Consider the following 24,985-nt stretch of genomic DNA (forward strand, 5'->3'; position numbering starts at 1 on the left):
TGATTCGGCATCTTCTGTGTACTAGAAGTCTAAGGTATCCTCTGCACTGTAGAGTGAGAGCCCTAGAAGGCTCACCGCTATTACTGGTTTTATATACTGGTGCAGCCTAGGCCCCCTGCGAATTACCAGTAACAGAGGAATTCAGACTGTAGATCATGATGTAAATGACTGCTTTTGGTCTGGAGCATATTAGCACCATGAAACCAACACAACTTGCAGCGGGCGTATCAAAGAGTAAGAATGAAAGTCGAAGCAAGTCTCAGATCGGTCCGTTATCCTATGGATTCTGAAGGTGTAACAGAGCACGAGGCCAGATCTATGAAAACAAAAACATAGAGAGACAGGAGAGAACCAGGTATCAGATACTAATGGATCGCTTTGAGTGTAACCCTATAACAGTGTCTGGTGGAATAAGAGGGGCTAGTCGCATGCAGGACAGGGAAGAATCAAGAATCAAGAATCAAGATATCAGATATTCGTGATCTTTCCGCTGATATCATTGCTAATGCAGTGAGCCGTAGGGGAGAGAGAAATGTATAATGGGGTGGAGAAGAGTGATATCACTTTGCAGTCAGCTCTTGACTGGAATACGCAATGCCAGACAGAACCTATAGATATAAGTACAACCTCCTGCCATGGGTACAGTGGTATCAGTCTCATCAAACCCTCTGAAAGACCACGATACACCCACAACACCCCTCGAAGCAATGGCGCAACCTACTCCATGTGCAGACAGTGTCTGTATGCAGGCATCCAACAATGCCACCCTCAACGAGCCCCCGGTTATATCCAGTCAGGATAGGGCCTCGGTGAATGGCGACGATATCGCAAAACCAGCTGCCCAAGTTCCGGTCGCCATATGTGGCATGTCGGTCCGTCTTCCGGGAGGCCTGCGCTCACCACAAGAGCTATGGGACTTCATACTCTCAAAGAGCGATGCCCGTGGCCCCGTTCCGAAGTCTAGGTATAATGTTTCCGCACACTACTCCGACAGACGTAAGCCGGGCACAGTGGCAACGGAATATGGGTACTTCCTCGATGAAAGCACCGATATTTCGGCTCTGGACACATCGTTTTTCCACATGGGAAAAAGCGAGGTGGAGCGAGCAGACCCACATCAGCGTCTGATGCTGGAAGCGGCCAGGGAATGTTTGGAGGATGCTGGAGAAACCAACTGGAAAGGGCGACCCATTGGCTGCTACATTGGCAGCTTTGCTGATGACTGGGTGGAAATGTTCGCCAAGGAGACACAGCCCTACGGCAGTTATCGAGCAACCGGCCACGGCGACTTCATGCTGCCTAACCGCGTCTCGTATGAGATGGATCTGACAGGACCAAGGTTTGTGAGCACCCGGGAGAGGACCGCGATGTATATTTCTGGGCTAAAACAAAACACACAGCATACTACTCCGCACGGGTTGCTCGGCATCCATGGTTGCGCTACACGAAGCGTGTGTCGCTGTCTCCCGCGGGGACTGCGAGAGTGCCATCGTTGGCGGCGTCAACTTGATACTGCACCCCGGTATGACCGCTGCCGTGTCCGAGCAAGGAGCTTTGTCTCCCGATGGATCCTGTAAAATCTTCTCCGCGGATGCCAATGGTTACGCTCGAGCCGACGCAATTTCCGCCATCTTTATCAAGCCTCTCTCTGATGCTATTCGTGATGGTAACCCCATTCGAGCTGTCATCCGCGGGACAGGAACCAACAGTGATGGGAGGGGGACCGCCGCTGGTATCCAGGTTCCCAACGGAGTGACCCATGAAGCTCTGATGAGACGCACGTACCAGATGGCGGGCATCACCAACTTTGCGGAGACTGCCTTCGTTGAGTGTCACGGTACAGGGACTTCGATTGGCGATCCCATCGAAGCCGGCGCTGTCGGGCGAGTCTTTGGCCCCACTGGCGGGGTCCAGATTGGATCTGTGAAGGCCAACGTTGGTCATTCCGAAGGTGCGTCTGGTCTCACATCGATTGTCAAGGCCGTGATGGCCTTGGAGCACCGCGTCATTCCCCCGAACATCAAGTTCCACGAGCCCAACCCTAAGATCCCGTGGGATTCCTGTGGTCTCTCCGTCCCAACAGAGTCAATGCCATGGCCTGAGGGACGAAAGGAACGGATCAGTGTGAATTCGTTTGGAGTTGGGGGCGCCAACGCGCACGTCGTTCTGGATTCCGCTCTCAGCTGCGGAGTTCCGCCTGTCGCCAGGCGGCCCTTCACCTCGCCTGAACTGCTTCTCTACTCCGCCAATACCAAAGAGTCCCTGGAGAGGATGACCGTCGCCTACCAGGCCTGGGTTCAGGAGAACCAAGACACGGTGAGCGACCTGGCTTTCACGCTGGCTAACAGGAGAGAGCATTTGCCTTATCGGGCGTTCGCGGTGGCAAGCCCCGGGGGCTCTCTCACTACATCCCCTCCCGTGCGGTCTCAGGAACCGCCCGCTATATTGATGGTATTTACAGGCCAAGGAGCTCAGTGGCCACAGATGGGGCATTGTTTGCTCAATGACCCTTCCTACCCGGTTTTCAAGAAACGGATTCAGTCGCTCGACGCACATCTGCAAACCCTCCGTCATGCGCCCAAGTGGTCTATTGAAACCGAGCTGGAAGCGCCCGCCAGCAGTAGCAGGCTTGGTTCAGCCGAACTAGCCCAGCCACTATGTACAGCAATCCAGATTGCGCTGGTGGATTGTCTTACCTCCATTGGAGTGCAGCCCACTGCGGTGGTGGGACACTCCAGCGGAGAGATCGTGGCGGCATACGCAGCTGGGGCTATCTCGCCATTCGCGGCCATCACGGTTGCATTTTATCGTGGCTTTGTCACACGGCATATCAAGAATGGAGCCATGGCAGCTATCGGCTTGGGTTCAAAAGATGTACAAGAGTATCTCGAGCCGGGGGTCGTCGTTGCTTGCGAGAACTCACCGAAGAGCGTCACCCTTGCGGGTAACATACGAGGGGTTGAACTGGTCGTTGCCAGGATCCAAGAGGCCCAGCCTGGTATCCTAGCCAAACTGCTGCGGGTGGACAAGGCGTACCACACGAGCCACATGGTTGAAATCGGGGGTGAGTATGAGAACTTAATTCGACATGAGGTGTCTGCCAAAGCCCCCCAGAGGTTCGTATATAGCAGTGTCACAGGCGAGCTACTGGATCCTGACTGCGACCTCGGCGCCACGTACTGGCGGAAAAACCTGGAGTCCCCGGTGCGCTTCTATTCGGTCATGTCGTGGATCATGCAGCATGAGCAGTCAAAGAACATGGTCATGGTCGAAGTTGGACCTCACTCGGCCCTCGCGGGTCCCCTACGGCAGATCCAGGCCGAGTGCTCCAACAATGCACCCTATGTGTCTGCACTGACCCGCCACCAGAACGATGTGGAAACGTTCCTGCGATTGATCGGGACGTTATATAGTTTGAATGTTCCCGTGCAGCTAGAGAAGGTGGTGTCTAGCGGCTCGTGTCTGCCCGATCTGCCCAGATACCCATGGGACCACTCGCAGAGTTTCTGGTATGAGTCTCGCCTCAGTAAAGAGTGGCGCCATCGGAAGCATGCCCACCATGATCTATTGGGTCTTCGCGTCGCGGAGAGCTCTCACTTCAACGTCCTTTTCCGGAATATATTCCACTTGGACAACGCCCCGTGGATCCGTGACCACAAGGTCCGAGAAGACATCGTCTTTCCTTTAGCTGGGTACGTGGGTATGATCGGCGAAGCTGCTAGACAAGTGACCGACATCGATAAGTCGTTCACGTTGCGCAAGGTTCTCATCAGCGCTGCTCTCGTGTTAAACGAAGGCTCTCCTGTCGAGATGGTGACGACATTGCAGCGGCAGCGACTGACGGATTCCCTCGACAGTGAATGGTGGGAGTTCACCATTGCATCCTACAACGGAACTTCCTGGTTAAAACACTGCTCGGGGGAGGTGCGTGCACATGAAGATGACCTGGGAGAGGCGAAGAGGCATGACCCGCTGGTGCGCAAGGTCGAAACTCCTCGTTTTTACAGGTATCTGGCCAAGTCGGGTATCCACCTTGGTCCTGCTTTTCAACGGCTTGATGCTATTAGATCAGACACCGTCACAACAGATGCGACATCGAAGGTCGCTGCAAAACCCGAAGACGGAATCGGCTACCACGTGCACCCGGCTGTTGTCGATGCTTCATTGCAGATGCTCAGTGCAGCCGTCTCCAAAGGGCAGGTTAATGGCACGACCAAGATGTTGATCCCGACGGAGGTGAAAGAACTGAGCATCACCCGATGTACTGAGGACGTCGGAATCCAAGCTTCTGCATCCTACACCCGAGACGGTTCTATTATCGGTGGTGCACGAGGCGTTACCGTTGACGGCAGGATAGTTTTCCGCAGTTCTGGCGTCAAGCGGTCGGTTTTGGACGACCAGGGCCCCGGAAATGGCGGTATAGCTACCGCTCGCGCGACATGGAGCCCGCATATTGACTTTTTGGATCCTCTGACTCTGATAAAGCCGTTCATTGACCGCAGCAGCGAGATGCCCGTCCTGGTGGAATTGGAGCGCCTGTGTATGCTGCATACAAAGAGAACACTCGAGGGGCTAGACAGCCCGATCAACCACATGCGCAAGTACAAATCATGGATCAATCGTGAGTGGGCCACAGTCGAGCTCCAGCGCCTTGATCATCTTGATAACACGGCCCTTGAGTTCCGAGCGGTTTCTATCGTCAGAGAGCTTTCGCAAACCCCAGCTGCCGATGCTGCGATGGGTATCTGGAAGATCGGCGGCAACATAGAAAGTATCTTCACGGGGACAGTGGAGCCACTGGAAGTCCTTCTTGCGGACAATACCCTGGTCAACATCTATGACTATTTGGATCAATGCGACGAGACTCGGCTATTGATGGAAGCTCTGACACACAGCAAGCCTAACCTACGGGTTCTCGAAATCGGCGCTGGAACCGGTGGCTCTACTGTCAATATTTTGAGGCTGTTGACCCCGGGGGGGAATCCTCTCTACTCGAAGTATACCTTTAGCGATATTTCTTCGGGATTTTTCGTCGCCGCCAAGGAACGTTTCAAATCTTTCCCAAATATCGAATATCTTCCACTAGATATCAGCAAGGACCCATTGGAGCAGGGCTTCGATGGCCGGAAATATGACCTTATCCTAGCGTCCAACGTCCTTCACGCTACCAAAAGCCTCCGTGAAAGCTTAGGGAACATCCACAAGCTATTGGACACCAACGGTCGACTCTTGCTCCACGAGCTCAACCCGTCTGCGAGATGGCCTAACTATATCTTCGGAACCCTAGCGGGGTGGTGGTATGGTGAAGCCGACGGCCGGGCGGACGAGCCATACGTCGACGCCGACCGGTGGACGAAAGAGTTGATGTCTGCTGGATTCTGTGCGCCCGACGCTGCAGTCCTTGACTCACCTGTACCGCATCAACTCAACACGACCTACCTAGCTCGGCCAGCTGTCCAAGACCCTCCAAAGAAGGTCACTCTCCTCACCCTTTCCGATTCCGACAATGTGCGCTCCATCGTCTACAGTCTGGCCAACAGAGGGTACGCGATTGACCATCGGGGGCTGCAAGGACCATTCCCTGCCGACCAGGATGTCATTGCCCTGCTTGACGCGGATGGGCCCTTTTTCGAAAACATCGACGAGGAAAGGTTTGAAACATTCAAGGCCTTGGTGGGCGAGCTCAAGGATTGTGGGATTTTCTGGGTGACAGCTCTTTCGCAAGTCCAGTGCCAGGACCCACGGTACGGCCAGATCACCGGGATTGCGCGGGTCATGCGATCTGAGATGCTGGTCGATTTTGCCACGTGCGAGGTTGACGATGTCGGTTTGTCTGTGCACAGGATTGTTGACGTGTTTGAGAAGTTTCAGACGCGCCAGGTTCGCGACAATCTCCGGCCTGAGATGGAATACGCCATCGTGAACAATGCTGTGTATGTCGGACGCATCCATACATTCTCCGTACATGACGAGCTTCTGGAGCCAGACATGGGCAAATCCGTTGCTCTCCGTACCAGCAAACCTGGTAACCTCGCCAATTTACATTGGATGGCCCATGATATCGAAGAGATGGAAGACGGGGATGTGGAGGTCGACATACATACGACTGGCCTTAACTTCAGGGTAAGTCTGACCGACCAGATGATCATAACCTGAGATATCAAAACGGCGCTAAGTTCAAGGACAGGATGTGTTGGTCGCCATGGGCATTGTCGAGGCCTCTGGAGGTGGAATCGGTCAAGAAGCCGCGGGCATTGTGCGCCGCACTGGTGCCACCGTTACAACTCTCCAGGCTGGCGACCGTGTTATGCTTCTGTCCAATTACATGTTTTCCACCCGCCGAGTGCTGCCAGAGAGTCTGTGCGAGAAGATCCCAGACGGGTTGAGCTTTGAAGACGCGGCTACCCTGCCTCTTGTGTTTGCCACGGCCATCTACTCCCTTTTCCATCTTGGTAATTTGAAGAAGGGCCAGGTAAACCTCTCTCTCTCTCTCTTTGTTTGACCGAATATTCATTTGACCTTCGTCTAGTCTATTTTGATCCACAGCGCCTGCGGTGGAGTTGGGCTTGCTACCATCCAGCTTGCGCAGATGGCAGGAGCCGCGATCTACGCAACTGTCGGCAATGAAGAAAAGGTCAAGCACCTCACAGACATGCTGAACCTGCCTCGAAACCGAATCTTCAGCTCTCGGAGCGCCACTTTCGCCGACGACATCATGCGAGAGACCAACAACAGAGGCGTTGACCTGGCGCTCAATTCACTGTCCGGCGAGCTTCTCCATGCGACGTGGAGGTGCATTGCGCCTTTCGGCAAGATGATCGAGATCGGGAAGAGAGACCTGATCGGCTCCACAAAACTGGACATGGTCCCTTTCTTGGACAATCGGAGTTACTGCAGCGTGGATCTGGATAAGATTAGTCTCCAACGGCCGGCCATTGCAAAGGAGTAAGTGGTCAGTACTCAGCTACAGGCGCGGGCATTAACATAGTTCATCTAGACTGCTCACGGAAATCGGCAACTTCGTGAGGGAGCGTCACATCCATCCTATTCGGCCGATCAAGGTCTTTGATTCCAATCGTATCGTGGACGCCTTTCGGTACATGCAGCAGGGCGTCCACCTGGGCAAGATTGTCGTGTCGATGCGCGATGCAACTGGCCAGTCCACTGTGGCTGAGGACAGCGTGGTGAAACAAAGGAAAGACACAACGTTTGACAGTTCGGCGGCGTATCTGCTTGTCGGTGGTCTGGGAGGCCTGGGTCGGTCCGTCTCTACGTGGATGGTCGAACGAGGCGCCCGCCACCTTATCTTCCTCTCCCGCAGTGCAGGCGCAACCAACACGCATTCGGAGTTTTGCCAAGAGATTTCCAGCATGGGCTGTCGCGTCGACATCGTGCAGGGGACTGTTTTGCGGATCGAAGACGTCACGCGGGCCATTGATCACGCCCATGGCCGTCTCAAGGGGATCCTGCAGATGTCCATGGTCCTTCGGGACCGGGGGTTCCCACGCATGACCAAGGCCGAGTGGGACACTGCCGTCGATCCCAAGGTGCAAGGGACGTGGAACCTCCACAATGCCGCTCTGGCCATGGACATAGGCCTCGAGTTCTTTGTTCTATTCAGCTCTATCAACGGCATCGTCGGACAGCCCGGGCAGACCAACTACGCAGGCGCCAATACTTTCATGGACGCCTTCGCGCAATACCGTCGGCAGATGGGGCTGCCCGCCTGCGCCATCCAGATCGGGGTCGTCGAGGACGTGGGCTACGTCGCGGAGAACGCGTCCGTCCAGCAGCGGTTTACGCAGACGGTGGGTTCGGACGGGACTATTTCCGAACAGGAGCTTCTTAGCGCCATCGGGGCAGCCACGACCTCAACAAAGGACTTTTACGTCGGGGTGCGCTCCAGCATGCGGTTGAATAACCCCGGAGAGCGATCGCCCTGGAAAGGCGACATCCGCATGGCGGCCTTCCACAACGGCGAAGAAGCCGGCCAGACGGCCCAAGACAGCACCAGCAACGACCTACAGACATTCATCGCCAAGGCGAGAAGCGACCCTGCTTTACTGGAGCAGGCCGATTCCGCGCATTTCCTTGCTCGGGAGATTGGGAAAAAGGTGTTCAGTCTCTTGCTGAAGCCTGAAGAGGAATTGCGCACATCCTGCTCTCTTAGCGAGCTGGGATTGGATTCCCTGTTCGCTATTGAGGTTCGACAGTGGTGGAGGACCGTTTTCGGGTTTAATATCAACGTGTTGGAGATGATGGGGATGGGGTCGTTGGATGATCTTGGAGTGCATGCTGCGAGGGGTCTGAGTGCTCTTTTTCATGGTTGATAAATCATGACAGTGGTGGATATGAGGTTGAAGCCCTTGATTGAGATTGTAACGACAAGTTCAGCTTCATTTGAACGGGGACGTGAACTTCAATTCCAGTCCAGGTCAGTGTTAAGCTCGAGTAATCAGTTTTCCTAAGAGTGAGAAAGAGTATCAGAAGTTATACAGTGAATGAATCTTAGATGTATTGTATTACATAATACATGCATAGATCCTTGCATAAGCTGGACTACAACGTTGGTCACGTGATACCAACTCAATACACCTGCCTTATCTATGCTGTTGCAGTTCAGACTCACTCCTCAGAAAGAGTAAAAAGACAATCATCTAGATAGTAGATGCTATATATGTCCTCAGTAGATAATACCAAACAACAAGACACCTAAAGAAAAGCAAAGCCGGAATAACCCGCTGTTCGCAGCGACGGACACACCCACGCCGATCCACCAGTCAGGCCACTCCAAAGTCGCTTACGTGAAAGCCGGACCTCACCCGACCTCATCCATCCGATCCGACATCACCGCCCTTCTCTCACCACCTCGCTCACCTGTCGCTGTCGCTTGCGTCTACCAATTGATTCAATCAAAATGGCCGCTATTGCTCCTATTACCGGTGTATGTCTACCTATCTGTCTATCCCCTCATTGACCCGTCTTGCGAATGACGGGGGGAAAAGGAAAGAGGGAGAAAATGAGGGGAGAAAAATGGAAGGAAAAGGCAAGGGTCAATGCTGACATTGAGTACAGATGCTGCGCCGGAGTCTTGTGCTCGATCTGAGCACTGCTTTTGGTAGGTCTTCCTATATATTCTTGGGGGATTGTTGGGGTGGGACATTATATGGGGGGTGATTGGGGAGGAGGTGGGATTGGAGCAGGATTGATGCGATCATACCTCCTACCTAGCTCTACCTACCTACCTTCACCAACCCAATTGAGAGGAAGAAGAATCAGAAGAAGAGAAGAGAAGCGAAGACAAAACGAAGGGAAGAACAAACAATCTAACCATCTCACAGGCTTCGGAACCACCTTCGGCTACCTCTGGTGGTACGGTACGTATACTCACTCTACCTCTACCTCTACCTCTACCCTCTTTGATACACCTCCCTCTTCCTCCTATCATCCACACACGATACAACACTATATACACGCAAGTCTAATAAAAGAATAGGATACCACCTCCCCCGCGTCCGCGCCCGCGACAACTACTACAACGCCCTCGAAACCGAGCGTCTTGAGGCTGCCAAGGCCTAAACAACTTCTTCCTTTCGCTTTCGACTGTTGTTCGCTACGGTGGATAGATGTGGATTGATTGGTTGGACTACTGGGTAGCTAGCTACTATCTGGTTAGCTAGGTAGTCGGTTGGTAGTCACGGTCAATAAAGGGTTCTGTGTATTGTACATATGTACTGTACTTGACTGCTGTCGCAATTTCTTTTGTCTACTTCAATACCGTAGACTTTTACACTAGTATACTAGGTAGTAAGATGTAAGCAGGATCAAATAAAGTAAGCCAGCAGGGAATAATCTATCCAGTCGCTAATGGTAATCCTAATAAAATAAGCACAGCATGCAATACTACCCATGTAATCAATTAATCAAATGACTATCGCAAAACCTTGTCGAATTGCACCCCTCGCACCGTTCCCCCCGCCATAGACGTCCGCACATTCCGCTTGAATGCGTCCCTATTTGTGCGTAGATCGTCGGCTGCTTCTTTGTTGAGGGGGTCGGAGGCGTTGGGTTCGAGGAAGAGGAACTATCCTGTCAGTATTCCTTACCATATCTATCGTGGCACATGCTACATTCCCTCAAACAAACCAAGGAGACAAAATAAAAGGGTACATACCTGCATCCCAACAATAACCGCATTCAAATTCAACACCGGCTTCCAATCCTCCCTCAAAATATTCAGACACACATTCCCCTCCATGTCAATATTCGGATGATAGATCTTCTGCGTGCACTTGACCTTGGGCGGATCATGCGGGAAGTTCTGGTTGACAGTAAACGAAAAGGCGAAGGCCCCGCCTTTGTACATGCCCTCGTCGGGTTCGATGGTGAGGGTGAAGTTGAGGATGTCGTCGGGGTTGGGGAAGGTCATTTTCATGGTGCTGCCTAGGGTGAGTTCTTGCAGGTCTTTATTTATACACTGTTAGCTTTGTTTCTTTTTTTCTATGATGGAAAGATAGAGAGAGAGAGAGAGAGAGAGAGAGAGAGAGAGAGAGAGAGAGAGAGAGAGGAAAGGGGAGAAATACCCCGCTGCACCCTCAACTGCGCCGCAGTAACCTTCTTCTTCTTCTTCCCGTCAGCGCCTTCGGCATTTTCAGCCTGCTGTTGTTTTTGTTTCTACTGATTATCAGTATGTCTACCAACATGGTAGGTAATGAAGAGACACACCATAGACCAAATCTTTAACATCTTGACCGTATCTCTTCTCTCTTCTCTGATATGAATGAACCGAGTGGATTATTTGAACCCAGCAATGGAGTATGATTTGCCGTGTGTATCGAGGTGGTAGGTAGGTAGGTAGGTAGGTATGTTCGAGTCCGTTGTTCAACCGTCGTTCGTTCGTTCGTCCGTCTGTGCTCGTGTTCGCGTCCGTGTCTCAGTCGAGTCTCTCCGTCGAGTCGAGTCGAGTCAAGTCGAATCTCTCCAAATCAAATTGTCGAGTCAATCAACCAGTCGTCGAACAAGATAAAGAAATGAATCTACCCAAATCAGCAACAACAAACGAACCCTCAAATCCAACCTGACTGCGATGCGGGGTGGGGTAGATTCCACACAATCCACCACGTACCAAGCCCCAACAAACAAATAGAAAATATAAAATAGAATAGGATCTCACCTGTGATTGAATCGCATGTACGTACCCATAAAGGAAAAGACCGACTGTTCTGCTGTCTGAGATTTAACAAGAAAAGTGTGAGGCTGAATAGGTATGGATGGGTAGGTATGGGGTGGAGGCGGAGAGCCTAACCTGACTACTACACTAACAGTAACCTGACGCCATATGGTGGTGACCGACCGCCTTTGAGAGCCGCATTTAGTCAGATTTCTCTCTTTCGTTCATTTCACTTCATACTGTATACATTCCAACCTCACAGCTACAAATGTCTGGTTAGGTCAAATACTCCGTACAAGTCTATATTATTATAACATGCATTGGTCTAATCGCTCAACTGAATAACATCACCCTCCCTCCCCCTTCCGCATAGTCCAACCCAACCTAGTAGGAAACAACTGCGTATGTAGGATACAAGATGGTGTCAAAAAATGTGCCAAGAATAACTCCGCGTCCGGTCCCTTGACCATCACACCTTTTCATAAGCCCCGGCTGGGGTGACCGGTTGACGGTCCGGTTTACCGTCGCGCGAAGCAGCACATCAGTCCCGTCCTGCCCAGGAACCAGCACGCGCCGATGAATCGGAACAGCGCGCACACCGCGTTCGACCACAGCAGTGCTTGGAAGAATTTCGAGGTTCGTTCGGTAGCGGAGTTCTACATATCATCAGTATTATAACCAGAGAGAGAGAAAGGAGGGGGGGGGGACGTACGGTAAAACCAAACTTGTTCACGCTCTCGTTGGTAATGCACACGGCAAGCAATCCATTGCTGAAGATCCACAGCGTCACCAAGCGGGTTCGGAAACTCTTGTACGAATCGTCCAAGCTCTTCTCCTCGTGCTCCACCGGAGGCACATACGGAGTCAGCGCCCGCTTCACCGTCGCTTCGAACTGGCTGTCGATATCCGCCTGCGGCTTGTCGATTTCCTCGATCACCGCTTCTTTCCCATCGTCTTTGGTCGTCTTAGCGGACGGCAGAGCATCCGCCTTATCCGAACCCTTGGTACCCCACGACACGTCGTGCCAGTTGCTGAACGCGTAGACGTTGAGGATGTTGATGTAGGACGACTGCACCGCCATGTACTGCGGGAACGAGGTGAACATGTGCCACGGGTCCATGTACATGAACGAGGCGACAAAGTACAGGCCAAAGGTAGCGGCCAGGGCGATGATGATGATACCCGCACCACTCGACCCGAAGAAGGATTTCAGGAATTCCGTCAGGCCCTTGTCGGTCACGAAGTCCATCTCGGCGCCGCCGCTGAAGGCACGCACCACCAGGTACAGGGCGTCCACCACGACGTAAATCTGGATCACACCGAAAACGACAAAGGAGGCCAGGTACGTGAACTTGGATCCCTTGGGCCGGTTACCCAGCGCGAGGATGAACTGCAGCAACACAAACCCGAGGTAGATGTATTTGACGATGGTGTTCACGATCGGGGTGGCGGTCCTCCCGAAGGGGAACCCGGTGTCTCCGTTGTTCTTGTTCGGGGTACCGACCAGGTCCATGATGACCGTCGTGGTCAGCCAGTAGGACGCCAGGGACAGCCACGTCAGCAGCGTGGTGAACACGTTGTACAGCATCTGAATGTGCAGGAAGAACATGCGGATGATGTTGTGCCCACTCTTGTACATACGGCCAAAGTGCATGAGCGAGTAGATACCGGCGGCGAAGGAACCGTTCAACCAACGTCGCCGCTGGGAGATGAATTCGGCCGCACCTTCGGGGACATCCGTTTCACCCTTGGAGGCCTTGACGTAGGACAGATGCCACTTGGAGCCGGCTTTGGCGACCAGCTCGAAACAGAGGATACGATCCTCGGCCAAGAACATGTTCTTCTTGAAGATGTTCATCCCTTCGATACCCTTCTTACCCAGCTGCTTCGAGAGGGTGTGGTCACCGTGGAAATACTGTTCCAGCGGGCGACCCATGATGGCACGGAATCGATAGGCGGAGAACGCACCGGGCAACACGCTGACATAACCGAACGAACTCTCCAGGGGCTTGTCGAGGATGTTACTGATCTTGTACTCGAAGTTCTGCGCGGCCACCAGCGGGTTGATCAGGTTCTTCCACCCCTTACCCAACATCGCGTGGATCTCACCGCAGGCACCGCCCAGGTCCTTGTCGTTGTAGAAGGCTTCCCAGAGGGCCAGCAGCGACTTGTGACCGGGCTTGGTACCGGCATCGAGAAGGATACAGACTTCGGGGTTCAAAATGCGGCCAAAGGCGTTGAACAGCCAGCGATGGGAGTTGATCTTCTTGGTGTTCTTCTGCTTCAGGCAGAACATCATCTGCACCGGCGGGAGGGTGCTGGGTCCGTCGTCGGTGGGACGGATGAGCTGCTGGTTCGGGGTGACGGACAGTTGGGTGGTATATTCGAACTGGTCTGGTTAGCACCGCGCGCGATGCACGGGATTGGGGACAACGTACGATATGCGCCACCGTCTCCTTGCCGTCGACGTCACGCTTCATGACTCCGTCCTGGTAGATACCCACCGTGGCGAGGAGATCGAGGGTGTCCTTGTCGCAGGGGTCGATACCGTCGAACACGAGACAGACGACGATCTTCTGCCAGGCGGGACCACCCTTGTTCCAGAATTCGGACTTCTTGAGGTTGACGATGTCCCGGATGTTCTGCATGGCACCGTGGAGCGTGCGGGCGGTGAGGGTTTTGTCTTCATTGTAGTAGGTGATGGCAATGAGCAGCTCGGTGTGACGGTTGTACATGGCGGGACGCAGGTTGTAACCATTGTGGAGGGTGAATTCGTTGGGATCGCACGTGGCGGCGGTGTCTGTCACGGTTAGACTTGGTGGGAGGGAAGAATCAGGGGTTCAAAGACGGAGCTCACATCGCATGTGGGTGAATTCTTCGCTTCCACCCTCCAGGTCATTGCGGTACTTGGCCTGGATGGCATTCTGGATGGCACTGGGAACGGGGTAATCGACACTGAGGACGGAACCCTGGACCAGCTTGACCTTTCTGGTAGCATAACGGCGCAGACCACCGCCGCCGCCGCCACCGCCCGAGGGACCACCGGGGGCCTGTCGCTGACGCCAGGCCTCGGTGGAGGAGGTTTCGCTGCGGGCGTAGGGGGAGGCGACGCGGCCGGGGACGCCAAAGGCGGCGGCGGGGTTGTCCCCGGAGTGACCGGAGTAGACGGAGCCACCGGCGCTGTAAGGGTCCTGGAACGACGCGTCAGGCGCGTAGGTCTCGGTCAAACTGTAGCCCGAGGTCGGTCTGGCGCCGGGGGAGAGACCCCGCTGATGGGGGTCATCGAAGGGCGATCCGGCTTGCTGGTGAGCGAGCAGACCCCTGGCGGCTTCTTCTTCGTACTGTTGGGGGGGGGAGGGGATTCTGGATCAGTCTGGGACGCGACAGGGGATGGTGGAGGGAAAGCTTACGGTAGCACCTTGAGGGACATCCTGCAGGCGCATGCCATCATGGTCCTCGTAGCCAGGCGGGTGAGGGCCAGAGCCTTGGTAGGCCATGATCACGGATAATACAAGTGATTAACCCGTGAGAGGGGGGAGGGGGTGGTGTCGTGGAGAGGTCAGGCGAACAAAGGAGGCAGCCGAGTAGAAGGCAAACGGGGGAAAGGGGTATCAAGAAAGGCGGGGGAGTAAGGAGGTGACAGGAGGGAAGAAGTGGAAGAACCACGGGGTCGCGAGAATGCGAGAGACGGGGGAGAAAGAAAAACCGGTGGTCGTCGCACAGAGAAAGGGGAGGAAGAGAAGGCAAGAATCCGAAGGCTGGAAATTGATATCAACCAGGAAGAAAGCCAGGAGGGGCGCAGGAACGTGGACAATAAGCGGCCACCAGGGCTGAAGAAGGTCCTCGAGTGAACCGAACCGTACGGAGGGAAGATTGACCAGACGGACAGATGGAGAGATGGAAAGAAGATGAAGCCAGAGGGAGATCCAAGGAGGGAAAAGAAAAAGAAAGAAAGAAAGAAGAAACAATGACTAGATAGAAAGAGGAAAAGCGACAGATGGACGATGGACCTGTTGTTTTAGCAGCGACGATGAGAGGAACCCATAAAAAAATATTAAAATCATATAATGAAAATAACATACAAAGGGTAAAATTAGACTAGAATAAATAGAATAAAATTGCCAGAGAATACGGAGAAATACAGGATTATAGGATAGAATAGTAGAATACCCAGTAGAATACTTGAGAAAACACGAAGAATCCGAGATGGATCAACCGTCCCTCTAGTGGTTTTTTATTCGGTCTGTCATAGGATGGTTTGGTACGGCGCGGAGATAGCAGTAGCGGTGGATCAGGGATTCATTCAGTAAGTGATGGACAGAATATCATGATCAGGAAATCATGAATATCACGAATATCATGTATATCACGAATATATAGATATATAAATATACAAATATGCTATTATATGAATCTATAATAATCAAATATCAACAGGGTAAATAGCTAGACTCATCCAGGTGTATAGATTGAAATCAGGGGTTGTACGGTATTGTCACTGTTACTTCATCCTATGTCAGGATAGAAGTACAGAATACGAAGTACTCCGTAGAAGTACAGGTCCAGAAATGGAGGAGTAAATACTACTAAAAAGTAAGAGTATGATATCAAACGGTCAAATCAAACAGTCCAACTAAGTCAACAGAACGCACCCCAGTTCCAAAGTATCTTGCGGTCTGGGTCTAATTATTCAGGCCCCCGGTGGAGACGGTGGACCCTTATTGATTTGCTGCTGCACCAGCTGAAGCTGAGACAGTGGTGTATTTCTGTATGTTGTATTGTATTGTATTGTATCTCCTATTCCCCAGTACCCGATAGAACTGTCATCGGGACTGACTTCTTCAATAAATCAAGGGATCAAGCTGAAGACTCTATACCTCTGGTAACATTCCATCCCTCACAGCATCCGATCCACCTAACATACTCATCAATCAACCAAGCAAGAAACTACATTATGCTCATCTGACAGATACGAATCCAAAGAATAAGGAGAAACGCCACGGGGATGGTCCGACACGCTTCCATCCACTAATTGGATCCTCCTCCACATCGGAGAAGCCCTGTGGGATGCCCTAGTCTAGAGTCCAGAGTCAAGACACCGTGTTAATCAACCGTTGGTCAGTCATCCCCGCTAGTCCGGAAATAAAGAAAAAAATCAAAAATCCAGAGAAAGGAGAATACGGAGGGAAGCTGAATGGTGGATGGTCGTTTCAGACGGCTGGCCTGGATAACACTAACCCATCTTTCTCCTAGGATGGACTAGTACGGATTACTGAGTACTAGACTGGCACCGTCTCCGCTAGTGTTGGCTATTCTTAGATCACGATTTGAGCCACTGTTTGGGTTCCGTGGGTTGACGGAGTCTACAGTGGCTGGTTGAGTAGGTACATACATAGTGGCTGTATACCTTATTACTGGAAATCAAATAAGGGAAAAAGTAAGATCAATAGAATAAAGTAAGATAAGATCAATAAAGTAAAATCGATCAAGATTAAATCAGATGAAGTAAATTAAATAGAAATGAGAACCATGTCTTGTGCTCAGACATCAAACCGTTCCAGCTCGACCATGGATCGGATTCCTCCACCCACCCAGGCAGTGATGAGCATGAATTGTCCCGGGCGGCACACAGTGTCAGTGACAAGAGTATAGAAAGAGAGATATATATAATAGAATAGATAGTAATATAAATATATGATAAGATATATAAACGAGTCCAATATCAGATTCAAGTGGATATAATAATTATAACCATAAGGGAGAAGTCAACATAAATAGGTAGATAAATATGAAAAAGAAATAAACAAAGCCCGCCATGCGGAAGATGGCTTGGTCGTTATTCAGTCCATGCACGATACTCCGTCGGTAGGAGTAGGAGATACATGCAGTGCATCATGCGATAGTCTTGATGTAATGGGGATTCAAGGATTTGAATAACTTTATTGATCTATATTGTTCTACTGTCTATCTACCACATGTGTCCAATATATATATAATATATAAGTAAGATCCTACCAACTCGAGGTATACCTAGTACTCTATAAGAAGATCCATCAGATGAATGGAAAGAGGGATTAATCTCCCGTCCCAACGTGGATCGGTCTGGACTCAGTAGTCCTTCGTGCCTTTAGTGAGTAGGTGTGGTTACTGACACGCACTCAACCATCCCTTTCACTGCCTGGAGGTATGACGATCCTGAGACAATCTGCAAGGATGGAATCACATCCTCCAGCTGCATCTCTATGTTCCGACGCATGCAGATACTCGAGGTTATCCAGGAGGACCTGAAAGAACCGGTTCTTTCATCCCGTGTCCAGTCCAGGTACAGGGACTAATCCGTGGCAATACCAGTGCGTGGGGATACCACCGGCACTAGTTCTAGTCTCTTCATTTCTCTTGTTTCTCCTCTTTTTCTCTCTCTCTCTCTCTCTCCACTTCCACTTCCACTCTTCTTCTTCCTACTCACTTCTCTCTCTATCCCAACATCAATCATCTCTTCTTTCTTTCTCTTTCCCTTCCTTTTTCCCTTCTCATCTCATCTCTTCCATCCTTCCTGCTTTCTACTTCCACTTCCACTTCATTTCTTACTTTCTACCCTCCCCTACCTCACTTCTGTCCTGTCAAGCCGATCTCAACCTCTCCCCTGAATCCTACAGCCACACGCGTCGCTTCCGACCTCCCTCGTACACCCGCATGCCCAATGCATCGCTGCTGACTTGTCCCTCCTACTCACTCGCTATCCTTTCGCCGGTCCCTGCTTCCTGACTCCCCATCCGGGTTCGACGGACTATGACCCTCGCTCTCTCCCGCCCTTCTCTCGCTTGATCCTCCCATCCCCCCCCCCGCCCTCTCCCGCTCCGACTTGACGTCGACGAGCATTCCACTCTTTTCACCAGCATTGTTTTCTGCCCCTCCACCAACTCACGCTCTTTACGCCGTTGACCGGCTCGACCTTCTTTTCTCCTTTATATCAACCACTCCTCTTTCCTGACGATCCACCTGTCACTCGTTCCACGTCATCATGGCGCTCTATCAAACCGACCCGTCTTTCTCTTCCCACCGTATGTGCATTTCCCCCATCTCACGAGACTACTGAACTGACCATCCAGTCCTCTCCACCCGTTCCATCTTCAAACGTTGCATCAAATGCGAGTCCGCCGCCCCCCCATGCCCCAAATGTGAGGAGGGCACCACCTGTACCATGATCAGCCAGTCCTGCGACTCGTGCCCCACCACAAAATGTATCCCCACCTCCTCCGGCGGCAGCTCCGGCTCCGGGGGCTCGTCCGGCGATGACGGCGACGGTGGTGGAGGCAGTAATGCCGGCGCCATCGCCGGTGGGGTCGTCGGTGGCCTCGCCTGCGTCGCCATCGTCACCTTCCTGGTCTGGTGGTTCGTCATCCGCAAGAAGCGCCAGGCGTATGCCCAGCCGGGCGCATCGGCCGAGAAGCGCAACGCCCAGGCGCGCAAGTCGACCCAGTCCATCGCCTCCACCGTCCTCACCCGCGCCTCCAACGTCATCCAGATCGCCTACATCCCGGGCGTCACCAACCGCTCCCCGCCCGAGACCCCCGGCTCGCTCGTCCCGCCCGTGCCCCCGCTGCCCGGCTCCTCCCCCGACCAGCACTTCTTCATGCCCGGCGACCTGCGCGACTCCTCCTGGACCGACGCCTCCAGCCAGCACCGCAGCATCGCCCCCAGTCTGCGCAGCAGCGTCGCCACCACCATCTACCGCGACAACGCCATCGTCAGCCCCATGCCCGCCCAGCAGGCCATGCGCAGTCGCGCCGCCGTCGTCAGCATCCACGGCGGCAACGGCGCCCCCATGCCCCCCGACGCCCCCGCCGTCCCCGCCATCACCCCCGCCCAACTCGCCAGGGCCGGCGTGCCCGAGTCCACCAGCAACAGCTCGATCGTCGCTCGGACCGTCATCGCCAAGCCCGTCATGGTCAAGGCCAAGAAACACAACAAAGCCGGCAGCGACGCCCCCTCGCCCGACGCCACCGTCGCGAGCAAGACGTCCGACGTCCCTACCTCGGGCTTCGACGCCAGCTCCGACGAGGAGGACGAGGATGATGCCCGCACCATCCGCAACCAGCCTCCTGCAGCCACCCCGCGCGACGCCCAATCCCGCACCTCCACGGTCATTGAGGACTCCCCGGCCGCCCACCAGGGTCCGTTCCAGGACCAGGCCCACCCCGCGCCGCCGTCCCGCGAGGACACCCACGTGCGCACTTCGGCCTTCCTGGAGACCGACGAGCCACGGTCAAACCGCAGCAGTCGCGTTCCACCTCCACGGGTCGAAAGTCCATTTTCCGACCTAAACGAGGTCAAATGAGCAGCTGTTGTATTTTTTTTTTTTGGCTTTTAGGGTCTCACGTTGGGAATCTCACTGGGTTTGTTCTGCACAGGCGATTATGGAGTCGGGTGTTTGCTCTTCTATTCAATTCTGTTCTTTTTTTTTTTTTTTTTTTTCTCTCTCCTTCGATAGAGCTGCTATCTCCCCCTCTTTGACACTGGCTTCTTTGTATCTATGACGACTATGTTTTTGATCCGTGGATCTTGTTTCTTTGTTTGTTATTCACTAGGGATGTTGATGAGACTGATGACTCGACTCGGTCTTATCTGTTCTGCACTATCTAAGATTATCATCTGATTGACTTGCACTTGCACCGCTTGCACTATTTTACTTGCACAATGATATGATTCTACGTAGTGACTTTGACCATATTCATAATCCAGACTTGGGTATATATATATATAAATCTATACATATAATAGAACAAACGACACACTTCCAACCAGCCCAGCGTTTAGTCGTCAGCCGTATGAGTATCAGTTGATCATACATATCACCAGCCCACCATTCATTTACGTAAATAAATAAAGCAAGATATACATACAACGCAAACAACACTGCAAAAACAGCCCAGACCAGTTCATTCCTCCTGGTGACTTTTTCGTTCTTCTCTTTCTGCTTGTTTTATGGTCCGCGTACTCTGTACCTAGTATATTATATACACTGACTATAGTAAGTGAGGGTATAGCTGGGGTTGAGTTTGGTTATGATTATGGTTACCTTCTCTATGCTCTTTATATATTATTATGACTGACTAGAATGCAGATAGAGAGGGGTAGGACATGTTAATGATGTTACTGTCTATGGACTTTTCTACATTATTCATTCAATATAGTGTGTGTGTATATATATATATATATATATATCATAATAGATATTTGGATGAATAAAGAGGAAAAAGAGAGAGAGAGAGAGTACTATTAACGAGGGTATACTATCAAAAATCTAACCATCAACCATCAACCATCAACATCCAAGCCCATCCCGTCCGCAATCTTCCGAATAAGCGCCCGCTTGAGGAACGCCTCGCGGGAGAGCCCCCGCGTGTGCCGCGACCAGCTCTCAACGGAGATGACGCCCTTGACGAGCGCGGACTGCAGCGCGTAGATGGCCTGGTGAATGCCGCGCTCTTCGGCGACGAGGTCGTAGAGCTGTTTGCCGACGACTGTGGGGGCGACGAGGACGTCGTCGATGGGGGGAGGCCTGGGGGGTGGGGGTCGGAGGGGGAGGTGGAGGATGGGATGCGGGACTGGGCGTCGGCGATGACGGCGTCGGCGCGGTGGAGGGATTGTTGGAGGGTGGAGGTGTTGGATTCGAGGGTGGAGTTGAGGGCGTTGAGGGAGGAGGCTTCTGTTTGGAGGGTGGCGACGGCGGCGTGGAGGGACTGGGACTGGGAGAGGAGGGAGTGCGCCGCGGATTCGGACTGCGTGACGTTCGCTTGCAGGGTTTCGGCGAGGGTCTTCGATACCGCTTGGAGGAGGGCGTCCTTTTCGGGATTGGGTGGGATGGGTGGTGCTGGGCCGGAGGGCGTGATGGTGGGGAGCTCCACTTCGAAGGGCGACGTGAGGAGGTCGGGAGTTTCTGCTTTGGGCCGCGGAGGGGGCTGGTGGGTCATTGGGTGAGGCGATGCCTGCGCCGGCTGGAAGGATGCCGGCGCATGCCAGCTGGGCGGTTGGGTCGTTGGGTGCGGTGGGCCTTGCGGCGCATATGGCTGTTGGGGGGCTTGGGGAGGGAGCTGGGCGGCGGGTGTGCGCATGGACGGATGGGGCGGTGGCTGGGGAGGATATCCTGCCGGTTGGGCTGCATGGTACTGCGGCGCATGGTATGGACTGCTCAGTACTTCTGGTGCGCCACTCTGCGGCGCATACTGCAGCGGAGGCTCTGGGTTGTGGGCAGCTGCATGAGGTTGGAAGGACGATCGCGGCCCGCCCTCCTTGGGTGGAAGAGGAGGCACCGGGGGACCTGCGCTCTGCTGCCCGTGGGACGGCTGCCCAGCAGACACCTGTCCTGGTTTCGGCGGGGGCGGCGGTGGTACCTGGCCCGTTATGTGCGGAGAGGGAGCGCTCGGTGGCGGCGAGCGGGTGGACGGCCCCAGTTCGGCGGGTAGTGGAGGTCGAGGGGGTGGTGTCTGTGCGTGCTCCGGTGGTCTTTGAGGCATTATCGGCTGTTTGTATTTGACTGGAGGCTCCTTTGCAAAGACATCCCGGAGGATGGAGAGCAGATCGGATAGGGAGGACCTCTGATAGTGTGTTGGTCAGCTTCAGACGCGTATACATGGCGAGCTACTAACCTCCCATGCGTCTGCCCAGTGCGCCAAGTAGTGGTGATAGACCCGTCCTTCAAGTGTCACATGCTGACCAACACGGACGACCATATCCTGAGTCGGAGTCACGTAGACGATCGGGGGCTCGTGAGGGTAGGTACTGGGGACCCATAGCGATATGGGAAACTTGTAGATGGTGCCGCGAAACGTCACGGGTACCGTTCCGGAGAGCTGGAGGAGGAGGGCGGAGAAACCGGACTCGAATGCTGACGATGATCAATTGCTGCCCAGTAAACACACGTAGTGCTGAAGACTCACTGTAGACATCGGTGCGAGGAGACAGGGAAGGATACTGAGCCAGGACGTTGGCGACATCGTAGTAGGTGCGATTGGGGTCTTGATAGGTCTGGCGGGGATCGTAGTGGTCCTGGAGTGGTCAGCGAGATAGGATCAAAGAACAAAGAACCACAAGAGAAAATACCCTGATGAGCACGCTGTACAGCCAATTCAGGGTCCTCTGGGGCACAGCAGCCATGACGACGGACCAAATGACTGACAAGTAGCGAGATGGAGAAGTTGAGGAATCTCGGTGACATCGTGACTTTCCCCCGCATGCTGACTCAGCAGATCGGCATAACTTGCAGTCATAACTATGCACCTTGATTGATAGAGTTGATTTGTTCTTGAATTGATTTGATAGTAGAGTAGATGGTATGTTCAATTAAGGAATTAGATAGACGATATAGTTTGATATATTTGTACAGTATATACGTATAATATCTAGCACAGCTGTTTATATATGGAGTTGCCGTGGGATCTAACCCTAACAGATGTATATATCATTGCACTTCATCCTGTACTTCACACGTCGCATCTCTCACCTCTTCATTCGATTATATCAATGATGGCTGTCCTGAGGCTTGTGTAGAATGCAGAAATTATATAGAGACAGCATCCTATATATTGTAGCTATCTTTGAAATCAGACTGCTCTCCAAGGCTGCTCGCAGTCTGGATACCATTCTAGTGACTCACTGGCCTGCTTCTACAATCGACAGTAGAATTACCCAGGCTCATGAAACAAATACTCCTACAAGCCTTATACTAAATCAACTGAACCACTTCTTCAACGCGGGGAACGGGATATAATAGATATGGGAGAACCTCTCACACCCGCTCGTGAAACCCGTTCAGCTCAGCTGGACAGAATGGCAGGCTTGTCTGTTCCACGCCGGTCTGGGCTGCAGCTATTTAGATTAACCGTTTAGACATGGATACACTGTATGTCTGTGAATGGTAACCTCTGGGAATGGTGTTAGGTCTGACTGGTGCATGGGTGGCTGGGTCTATACTGGTCCTATATCAAATCTATCGATTCAATTCTACCAAATTGGTGGCTCTGGCATGAAACAGCCGTAGTCGCAGTAACGGAGTTGTAAAGAGTAATCCTATATATAGACGAAACCAACCCAACAGTGAATGGGGGTAAAATGTTGGTTGGAAGTGGCTGAGGGGATTGCCCGTCTTGATATTGTTCATCTCCATTGTTTGTCTTGGAGAGTGACGACAAACAACCGGGATCCAGGGTGGCAGCTCCACAGAGGCCAGTCTACGGGGTCATTGTCTACGACAGACGTTGCCATTATGATTGTTACACTCGTACTCTTTCAAAGCCTCGCTATTGTCTGTTTCGGGCGTTGCACTGCAGCGGCGCTTTTGTCAGGGTCACTCGAGTTAGGGTTCGAGGCCATCCTGCTGCAACCTTGTACTTCTACGTCTTCATCTCTCTCTGGACGACACTCTTCGAACTACTCTCTTGCTGATATTCTCACCAGATACAAGATACTCGGATTGAATAGCACAACCAACAGAGAACTACAGAGCGACAGAAAGACAAAGGCGCGAAGATGTCCTTCGACCCCTTCAACCAAGCCTTCACCATATACACCACAGACGGTATCCCCATCAACATCACCGTCCCCATGGTGGACGAGTATGCGCAATACGCCATCCGCATCAGCATCAACTACGGCGCGCAGCTGGGCGCTTCGCTCGTCCTCTTCCTCATCCTCCTGCTCCTCACCAGACCAGAGAAACGCACCTCCAGCGTCTTCATCCTCAATGCCGCCGCCCTCCTCCTCAACGCCGGCCGGCTCCTCTGCCAATCTGTCTTCTTCACCACGCCCTTCGCCCACTTCTACCCCTACTTCGCAGGCGACTTCTCGCGCGTCCCGACCTCCGCCTACGCAGAGTCCATCCTCGGCGTCGTGCTCGCCACCCTGCTGCTCATCTGCGTCGAAACCTCCCTCGTCCTGCAGACCCAGGTCGTCTGCGCCACCATCCGTCGCAGATATCGCCATCTGCTCCTGGCTGTATCTATTGCCGTGGCGCTCACCCCCGTCGGGTTCCGATTCGGCTTCATGGTCGAAAACTGCAAGGCGATTGTCGACGCATCCACCGCCCACCACGTCCAGTGGCTGGAAAGCACGACCAACATCGTCACCACCGTCAGCATCTGCTTCTTCTGCAGCGTGTTCATCGGCAAGCTGGGCGTCGCCATCCGCATGCGCAAGTCACTCGGCGTGCGTGAGTTTGGCCCTATGAAAGCTATCTTCGTCATGGGGTGTCAGACGCTCGTTATCCCAGGTTTGTCTCCTCCTTGTGTTGTCCTTCTTCCCCAATCCTGCCCCCATAAACCCGACCAGCCCATGCTGATATAAAGAAAAACAGCCCTCTTCTCCATCCTCCAATACTTCGTCGGCGTCCCCGAACTAGCCTCCAACGTCCTCACGCTCGTCACCCTCTCCCTCCCCCTCTCCTCCATCTGGGCCGGCGTAACCCTAGACTACCACCGCTCCTCAACCGACAGCAACTCCTCGCGCCGCAACCTCTGGAACCTCCTCTCAATCTCCCCCAACGCGACAGCATCAAGGTCCCACGCCGCGCAGTCCAAGCAGGACATATCGCTTTCGTCGTCGTTCACGGCCTCCACAGCCGCGACGGCCGCCTCGAAGCAGAATACGACGTGCTATGCGGGGCAGTATGAGGATTTTCCTTCGGGGCGGGCGGGCGAGGATCCTGTTGGGTATGGGATTTCTGTTGCGCGGGATATTTCGGTGGAGGAGAGTTATCGGGGGGGGAGGGCTGGGGCTGCTGGGGTGTAACTTTTCTCTCTCGTTTCTTTTTTCTTTTTC

The 24,985-nt window shown here is 53.1% G+C and overlaps 7 protein-coding genes across 7 annotated transcripts; 4 read left to right on the top strand and 3 right to left on the bottom strand.

The window, feature by feature from the left end:
• Window positions 1–394: 394 nt before the first annotated feature.
• On the top strand, window positions 395–8,330 carry P168DRAFT_275204 (reducing polyketide synthase sphB; the record flags this gene model as incomplete). The annotated part of the gene is made up of 5 exons (XM_024835477.1): window positions 395–1,339; window positions 1,401–6,127; window positions 6,177–6,472; window positions 6,530–6,945; window positions 6,998–8,330. Exons 1-5 carry the CDS (start codon window positions 636–638, stop codon window positions 8,328–8,330), a joined length of 7,476 nt encoding a protein of 2,491 aa, XP_024689354.1. The 5' UTR covers window positions 395–635.
• Window positions 8,331–8,917: 587 nt separating this feature from the next.
• P168DRAFT_330081 (cytochrome c oxidase subunit VIIa) lies at window positions 8,918–9,581 on the top strand (the record flags this gene model as incomplete). Its single annotated transcript, XM_024841542.1, has 4 exons — window positions 8,918–8,944; window positions 9,076–9,118; window positions 9,342–9,377; window positions 9,497–9,581. 4 exons carry the CDS (start codon window positions 8,918–8,920, stop codon window positions 9,577–9,579), a joined length of 189 nt encoding a protein of 62 aa, XP_024689355.1.
• Window positions 9,582–9,818: 237 nt separating this feature from the next.
• Window positions 9,819–10,906, bottom strand: P168DRAFT_64221 (NEDD8-conjugating protein UBC12). The gene is made up of 4 exons (XM_024842074.1): window positions 10,726–10,906; window positions 10,584–10,674; window positions 10,175–10,464; window positions 9,819–10,084 (listed from the first exon to the last, which is right to left on the bottom strand). Exons 1-4 carry the CDS (start codon window positions 10,744–10,746, stop codon window positions 9,932–9,934), a joined length of 555 nt encoding a protein of 184 aa, XP_024689356.1. The 5' UTR covers window positions 10,747–10,906; the 3' UTR covers window positions 9,819–9,931.
• A 782-nt stretch (window positions 10,907–11,688) lies between these two features.
• On the bottom strand, window positions 11,689–14,667 carry chsG (chitin synthase class III; the record flags this gene model as incomplete). Its single annotated transcript, XM_024833833.1, has 5 exons — window positions 11,689–11,826; window positions 11,883–13,559; window positions 13,609–13,970; window positions 14,028–14,511; window positions 14,581–14,667. 5 exons carry the CDS (start codon window positions 14,665–14,667, stop codon window positions 11,689–11,691), a joined length of 2,748 nt encoding a protein of 915 aa, XP_024689357.1.
• Window positions 14,668–18,191: 3,524 nt separating this feature from the next.
• P168DRAFT_321826 (uncharacterized protein) lies at window positions 18,192–19,508 on the top strand (the record flags this gene model as incomplete). The annotated part of the gene is made up of 2 exons (XM_024840511.1): window positions 18,192–18,231; window positions 18,280–19,508. The coding sequence occupies 2 exons, from the start codon at window positions 18,192–18,194 to the stop codon at window positions 19,506–19,508; spliced, it is 1,269 nt and encodes a 422-aa protein (XP_024689358.1).
• Window positions 19,509–20,446: 938 nt separating this feature from the next.
• P168DRAFT_313120 (putative endosomal sorting complex protein TSG101) lies at window positions 20,447–22,327 on the bottom strand (the record flags this gene model as incomplete). Its single annotated transcript, XM_024839634.1, has 5 exons — window positions 20,447–20,732; window positions 20,780–21,768; window positions 21,820–22,058; window positions 22,111–22,219; window positions 22,274–22,327. The coding sequence occupies 5 exons, from the start codon at window positions 22,325–22,327 to the stop codon at window positions 20,489–20,491; spliced, it is 1,635 nt and encodes a 544-aa protein (XP_024689359.1). The 3' UTR covers window positions 20,447–20,488.
• A 1,371-nt stretch (window positions 22,328–23,698) lies between these two features.
• Window positions 23,699–24,955, top strand: preB (alpha-factor pheromone receptor STE2; the record flags this gene model as incomplete). Its single annotated transcript, XM_024835478.1, has 2 exons — window positions 23,699–24,452; window positions 24,522–24,955. The coding sequence occupies 2 exons, from the start codon at window positions 23,699–23,701 to the stop codon at window positions 24,953–24,955; spliced, it is 1,188 nt and encodes a 395-aa protein (XP_024689360.1).
• Between the last annotated feature and the right edge of the window lie 30 nt (window positions 24,956–24,985).

Source organism: Aspergillus campestris (assembly GCF_002847485.1).
Source record: "Aspergillus campestris IBT 28561 chromosome Unknown P168scaffold_13, whole genome shotgun sequence".
NCBI lineage: Eukaryota > Fungi > Ascomycota > Eurotiomycetes > Eurotiales > Aspergillaceae > Aspergillus > Aspergillus campestris.

Coding starts and splice junctions, on each gene's coding strand:
- P168DRAFT_64221 (XM_024842074.1), bottom strand. CDS start 10,746: ATGTTAAAGATTTGGTCTATG. Junction 10,465..10,583: donor GCAGTTGAGGGTGCAGCGGG/GTATTTCTCCCC, acceptor GTATAAATAAAG/ACCTGCAAGAACTCACCCTA. Junction 10,085..10,174: donor CGGTTATTGTTGGGATGCAG/GTATGTACCCTT, acceptor CTGACAGGATAG/TTCCTCTTCCTCGAACCCAA.